This window comes from Crocodylus porosus, unplaced genomic scaffold, assembly GCF_001723895.1.
Source record: "Crocodylus porosus isolate Cpor-Errol unplaced genomic scaffold, CroPor_comp1, whole genome shotgun sequence".
NCBI classification, from domain to species: Eukaryota; Metazoa; Chordata; order Crocodylia; family Crocodylidae; genus Crocodylus; species Crocodylus porosus.
Genome location: NW_017728906.1, coordinates 169,020,654 through 169,027,744, shown reverse-complemented (window position 1 = coordinate 169,027,744; position 7,091 = coordinate 169,020,654). Strand labels below are relative to the sequence as shown.

General features: G+C 42.7%; 1 protein-coding gene across 2 annotated transcripts in view; it reads left to right on the top strand.

The window, feature by feature from the left end:
• SGCG (sarcoglycan gamma) overlaps positions 1 to 6,549 on the top strand; it is a 234,021-nt gene extending 227,472 nt beyond the window's left edge. For both annotated transcript variants that reach the window (XM_019530178.1, XM_019530179.1), the window contains 2 exons: positions 3,415 to 3,538; positions 6,359 to 6,549. In XM_019530178.1, the coding sequence (XP_019385723.1) occupies positions 3,415 to 3,538; positions 6,359 to 6,532 (298 nt within the window). In that variant the 3' untranslated portion in view covers positions 6,533 to 6,549. The remainder of the gene's footprint in view (positions 1 to 3,414; positions 3,539 to 6,358) is intronic.
• The last annotated feature ends 542 nt before the right edge of the window (positions 6,550 to 7,091 follow it).

Genomic DNA, 7,091 nt, shown 5'->3' with positions numbered 1-7,091 from the left:
CCTTCAGTACCCTCGGATGGAGCTCATCCGGGCCTGCCGACTTAAAGGCATCCAGTTCCTCCAAGTGACCCTGCACCAATCTCTCAATCAAACTCTTAAATCTCTGGATTTGTCCCAGCTGGTAATTTAGTGGTGGGGAAGGGGCAAGGTAAAAGGGAAAGGATGCAGGGAAGGGGGATATTGAGGCCCGCACAGTAAGGAAGTGATTGGGGCAGGAGCAGGGGCTCGGGTGAATGGGGCTCCAGGGCTGGGGTGGGTCATCCTGAGCCAAGGGGAGGGGCTCAGCCCCCCACAGCTGTGCACACCCTCAGGGGAGGAATGGGGACCTCTGCCCTTCATGGGGCAGAGGCGAGCTGCCTACTGTGGGCTCAGGGCTTTGCGCCCTGATGCCTTTGCCTCAGAAGCTCAGCTCAGATACCATTGCTGCCTGATGGCCAGGCAGGGGATGTGAGGCATGCTGGCCATGCAGCACATCCCCTGCCCACCCAGTGGCAGGAAGCACACTGGTATCATGCAGCTGACCTCCCAAGGCAAAGACAGCAGGGTGCAGGGCGTCAAGCCTGCAGCAGGCAGTCTGCCTCTGCCTTACGGGGGGTACATGCCCCTCCATGCCTCCCCCAGGGATGCACGCAGCTGCAGGGAGCCACACCCCCACCACACCTCTGGACAACTCACCCCGGCCCCAGGGCCCCACTCACCTCAGCCCCTGCTCCTACCCCACTCCCTCCCTCACTGTGGGGGCCTCAATTTTCACCCCTACCCCGTCCTTTTCCTCCCACTCCTTCCCCTCCACTTACCAGCTGGGTACTGTCTGTGTGTCAGTCTGTGTCTCTGTGTGTCTGCTGCTCACTTCCAAGCCACAGCACCCCCAGCCTTGATGTTGCCTCTCACTCCTGGCCCACAGTACCCCGCATCCTGCCAGGGTGTGTGGGGACCCTCCCTCCCCGGGCCCCAAACCTCCTCCTCTCACCACACACCCAGGGCCCCCCAGACCTTCACAAATACCTTCTCCCACCTCCACACTCACACTTTAAAAATATCATGTCATGATTTACATGCCAAACTCTTGATTTTTTGCATGGTGGGGTTGACAATACGGTGTAGTTATAATGACTGACAATTTGCTTACTTCCTCACAGTATCTGTCTTTAATGCAAGATACACAGGGTGTGGATATGAACTACAAGGTTCTGTTATATAGCAATTTTTTACGGTAATTTTTATGGCTATTTTTATGATAAACTGTAGCCAGTTTATGTCACTTCGCTAGAAAAAAAATGAATATTACAGAGGCAACCTCAGCTCCCCTTCTCTAATGTCTGGACTAATTTTTAAAAGGGCATTCTCAGAATCACTTCCTCATCTTAAGAAGCTTAAACTTGCCTTTAAATGTAACCCCCTCCCTCTCTTCTCCACCTCCACAGCTTCCCTCTGTTGCCGGCACAAGGTGCCCGAGGGAGGCAACAATTGAGTTCGTTGCCCGGTGTGCGTCGCGCCAAATAAACACACTGGGGGAGAAGCAGACAAAGTTTATTTGAGCTCAAGTAAAAGGCACAGGGAGACTGTATAGTCTCAAATCCTGCGCACCTAACCCTGCAACAGCGGGATCTTTATACCCCAGTCAGTTTCACTGTCAGTGATTTTCCACCAGCTGGCCCCCCTCTTTTTCCCCTTTCCCTCCTCCTCTCTCTCTCTGAGCGGTGCCCTTGCATTCCACAGATAACAGTTTTAGCTCGCCTGCTTTCCAGAAGGACAGGAGATTGCAGGCGCCAAAGAAAGGGTTACAAAGGTTGGGCAAGGGGGGGGTTTGGCTCTTCTGAGCCTGGAGCAGAAGGACTTCCTCGACACTCGTGGTCTTCCATCCCTCTGAGTTACCCAGGGTTATGCGCAGTGACACCAACACCTCCATCCCTCTGTGTTGATAAGCTTACCAGGCTGGGAACCAGAGAGCTCTTTTTATTCCCTCCACTCAGACAGCTATTTTGTTCCCTATCAGAAGGCTGAATTCTTCATAACTGAAATAATTCAAGTTTAAAAATGACACACCAGTGCCAACAAGACTAAGACTTTGATTCTTTCTAGTTTTTAAAAACCTGAGGAAATAAATTAGTTAAGAAAATATAAGGCCCTCCTTTGTTTCATTTTCTTCCATACAAGTTTTTGAAAAAGAACACAGAAAGAGAGAAGAGGCAGTTATGTTCTGTATTATCCTGTGTAAAGTTTAGCTGAGTGTATAACATTTGGTCTGCTGTCTTCCAGAAAAGATAGCAAATACACAGATGGAAAAAAAATAATATATAGGCGTCTGATATTGCAGAGCCCTGATCACCCCCATAAAACCCAGTCCTTACTAGGCAAGCATGGAGAGAAGCAAAATAAAAACATGTCTAATTGCAATGGGTTCTCATTTGGATTTTTTATAAACGAACAAAAAAACGTAGTTCATCTGTTTCCATTTCTATTCCTAATCTTCACTTTTTTCTTTTTTTCTTTTTTTTTTTGTAAATAATGCTAGAAACCAAAGCAGGGAAATGGTGTTAAAGTGATGTTGTTGCCATGGTGGTACAGCAAATATTTGAGAGGCAAGAATTCTTGGGTTTTATTTCTTTTATTAGATCAACTGTGTGGTTGGAATAGATTTCGACAAGCTTTTGAATACAATGAATTCTTCTTCAGCAGAGAAACCCTGTTCTCTCTGAAAACAGAACTTCCCATGTAGCTGGCACACCAAAGCAATTAGTCATCGACACAGTCCCTTTCTGCCATCTTGTGGCATTTCAGTGTTAGCATGGTTCCAGTTCAGACTAATGTGTTTAGAAGTTCAGAAGGACTTAACCTTATTATTTTTAGCTGTATCCATGTAGTGGGTATGGATTAATTCCATGTCATTTCCAAAAAAGTTTTCTGGTCCCAACTGTGAATTTACAGATATTCATATGAATTTACTGACTGATAAATGCATGGAAAAACTCCTATTGATTTAAAAGAGGTCAGGATTTCATCCATCATATTCAGCTTGAATATTCTGTTATATTACAAGTGAAAGTAAAATCAAAACAAATATTGTAAACAGAATTTGAAAGATTAATCTTTTTGCTGGAAAAAACTGAAAACTGACACTTAGAACTATAAAATCCATAGTTTGTTCCTAAATAGAAGGCAAAATAGGGAGTAACTGCTTTAGAGATTAATTGTACCACACATGAACTTTAGTTGTTCTTTATTTGAAATATGTGGTCTTTTTATTTTTAAAACAACTGTCCATTATTTCAAGTCTACATAAAGCTATAGCTTCCAATATGACCTCTTATATCCCTATCCAGAACATGTTATATATTAAATTAATTTTTATGTAACAAAATAAAGAACCATATAACAATGCATGACAGTCAGCTTTCCTGTGCTTGCTTTCAGACTGGAATCACCAACTCGATCTTTGAGCATGGATGCACCAAAAGGGATTAACATTAAAGCCCAAGCTGGGAATATTGAAGCACTTTCTCAGATGGATATCAAATTACAGAGTAGTGATGGAGTGGTGAGTGTGATAAATCCTATTTTTACTTTATGGTTTTAACTGATGCTATGTGATAGTGTCATCAACATCATTAAACCCTTTTGAGTTCCAACAGTGTGATTGTTCAGATTTTAGTAAATAGGCTGACAGTTTCAGATTATGGTACCATAATAATGCATTTTTATAGAGCAGGGGACTACATAATAATATAAAATATTATTACTGTTAAATGAGTGTAAGAAAAGACTAAATTTTCTTTGTAAATTTAGCCCATTGGGCCTTGTTTAGTTCCACATTACAGTATCTAATCTCCAAGTACCTTCTGACTACTGAAATCTTCAGCTCAGAGTTAGACTTTGAGGCCTACATCCTCAGAGGTATATAGGCTCCTTCTGACTCATTAGCTACCTGCCCCCACTAGTTGCATTCTATTAGTAGCCTCTGACACTGCCTACTTTCAGCACAGAAGTTTCTGTCCATGGCATGTAGTGCCCTTGCTACACATGACATGTATTACACAATTAACAGCTTAGTTATGCAATAAATTTAGACCAGCCACCCATGCAGAGTAATTATCACAGGATAAAAATGACTATCTAGCTATGAAAGGAGCCAACCAGCTATAAAGTTAATGCTTGAAAATGTATAACAGCTCTATAGCTGGTTTCTATCCAGCTATAATTTGAATGTGATTGTGTAGCAAGGCCCTAGATATAGGCCCACTGAGCATGCAAGCATAACATAAGACCATAAGAATTTCTGTTTCCTGGATCAGACCATAGGTCCACCTAGCTCCAGTATCCTGTCTCATGCAAGGCCAAAAAGTGGATGCTGACGGGTAGGTAAACAGATTACGTGCAAAATTTTCCACCCTTTGTTCCTCTCCTACTGATGCTTCATTTGTAAAACCACTTGTGAACTGATTTTGCCCCACAGCTAACTATAAAGGCGATGCCCTGTAGGTGCTAAAATGGGATTTTCAAAATTCTTGCCTACCTTGCCAACAGAGACTGATGATACTAGGCATGCTTACAGAAGCCTTCTAGATCTAAAGGATTTCATAGATTTCATAGACATTAGGGCTGGAAGGGACCTCGGGAGATCATCGAGTCCAGCCCCCTGCCCAAAGGGCAGGAAGTCAGCTGGGGTCATAGGATCCCAGCAAGATAAGCATCCAATTTACTCTTGAGCATCCAATTTACTCCTGAATGGATGTGGATGGGCAAGTATGACAGTGTAAAGAGACCTCCCCTTTCCCCCTTTTTCAGTCACTCAGTGGAGAGAGTACTCATTTATGACACATACCTTCAAGTCAGTGCTCTAACTTGGGCAGAGTAGAAATATAATACCATTCTTCAACATCGCAGGTGGGTACTCTAACCATTGGGATAATCTGTAATCTGGATGCTACATACACATATGTAACATCTGCACCCTTTCTTTTGTAAGGCCGCATCTGGCTTGTTTGTGCTGTAATTCAGCCTACAGGTTGCCCTGGTGAAACAGGCAAGAAAACACCTAGTTTGAGAAGGCTTTTCAAGGCTTACTTGGATGGAGCTGAACTCAGCTTGTTAGGGAGGGTATTGATACTTGATAGCTTTGCAGGTGAATAGAAACAAAACCATGAGTACCTACAAAGTAAGGCAGTAGAGCTTTCAGAATATCAGTGGACCTATATCCTTCCCCTCTCAAAGTACACCTACTGGATACAGAGTTTCTCAATTACTGAAGAAGGGCATTTGTGCTTGAAAGCTTACAAAAAAACAAATTTCCAACTGTTTAGTTAGTCTAATAAAAGATATCACATCTATCCAAAGAGCCTTGTCTACCTACTGGATAAGGATTTATGCAAAACATAGTAGAGGAGGCAGCATCCCCCTTTCACCATTTGGCCTAGAGGTTAAAGTACTCAGTTGTCACCTGGGAGGCAAAGGTTTACTTCTCTCTTCTGAGAGAAATGGGAACCCACATAATCTGCTTTATAAGAGAATGTGCTGACTGCCAAACTATAAAGGATTCTTAAGTAATGCTTTCTCAGTCTCTCCTGCTGAAACTGTAGCACTCTGCCTGACATGACTGAGTATTCATTGAAACAGAGACAATAACTACATAGCCTAGACGTGACAGCACTCTGCTAGTGGCAGGGTGAAGTTTCAAGTCTACATCTCCTACATCCCAGAAGAGTGTGCTAAGTTCAGCACTCTTGGATATATCCATAGCATTTCCAGCCAGCCACAAAGAGGGATGTCCTTTGTGGGAGTTGATCATGGTCTGAATATGCCTGTCAGAGCAGGCCTTAAGGCTTTGCTGGGAAGGGGAATGGCTTGTTGGAGAATCCCACCAGGCTTTACACAAGTAAGGACTCTAAGTAGCTTGCTGGCATCAGGATTTAGGTGGTTTTGTACATGTCTGTTAGCAGAAACATAGACCCTACAGGGTTAGGTGGCACTTAAGACAGTTTTTGAGGATCTAAATGGCCTCTACGTGTTAGAAGCTCAGAAGACAATTAAGAACCTCAGAGCATGTATATTCTGCTAATATACTGAACCTGACAGTGTTGTGCTGAAACATATCACAATGCTCTGCCTGCTCCCTCCTGCGCTGGAAGGGGTGTAGCTGTGTATGAATAGTGCTACAGATGGGAGAAGCAGCAGGATTGATCAGCTCTCTTGCGCCATTGCACTACAGTTGCTACTCTACTTTTGGTTTGGGATAGCACATACAGAGCAGTGCAGTGTATTTGAGTCCCGTCATAGTCTCCAAAATATTCTCCCTTATGTTTGCTGTAATGTGTTACCATTACCACTAACAACCCTGTTTGTCCTGCTTTCTCACATACAGCTTTTGCTTGATGCTGAAACCGTACGACTGCCCAAATTGCCTCAAGGGACAACAGGTGGACCTGGTAGGTCTCAAGGACTCTATGAGATCTGCGTTTGTCCGGATGGAAAGCTTTATATGTCAGTGGCTGGCATGAGTTCCACTTGCCATGAATATAGTCATGTCTGTCAATAAAACACCTAAACGTACCATGTGTTTTCAAGCTTTATATTGTTTTATATTTTTGGGTAACAAACTATTACTGATAGCAGAGTTTTCACGATTTTAAAAACAAAGGCCACAATTTAGGAAACAAATACACATGGAGAAGTCTAGACTGGAAGGGGAAAAAATATGCAGGAGCACAATTAAAATTTAAGTTCAGAAGAAATGTGCCAAATTAACTGTTCTGGCAGTGACTTCTGGAAGTCAGCCATACAAAACAGCATAAGAAAAATAATCTGAAAAGATTTGTTTGCAACACTGAACTGTTAGTCAGACAGTTATGTAATTAATTGTTAGTATTTCCTAGTTGTATGTTTTCTCTTAACACATGTAAACTTTTGCTAGTAACACAAATTGCATTGGTGTGAGAAATTCATCTTAAAACTACTTGAAATATTTGGTAAGACAAAAGCATTACTTGATGAATTCAGATAGTGCCAGCAAATGGTCTATGCAGTTTTTTTCTTGCAATAACATAAAACATGAGTAATGTGCTTATCATGTGATTTTGTGAAAAAATATGTTAATT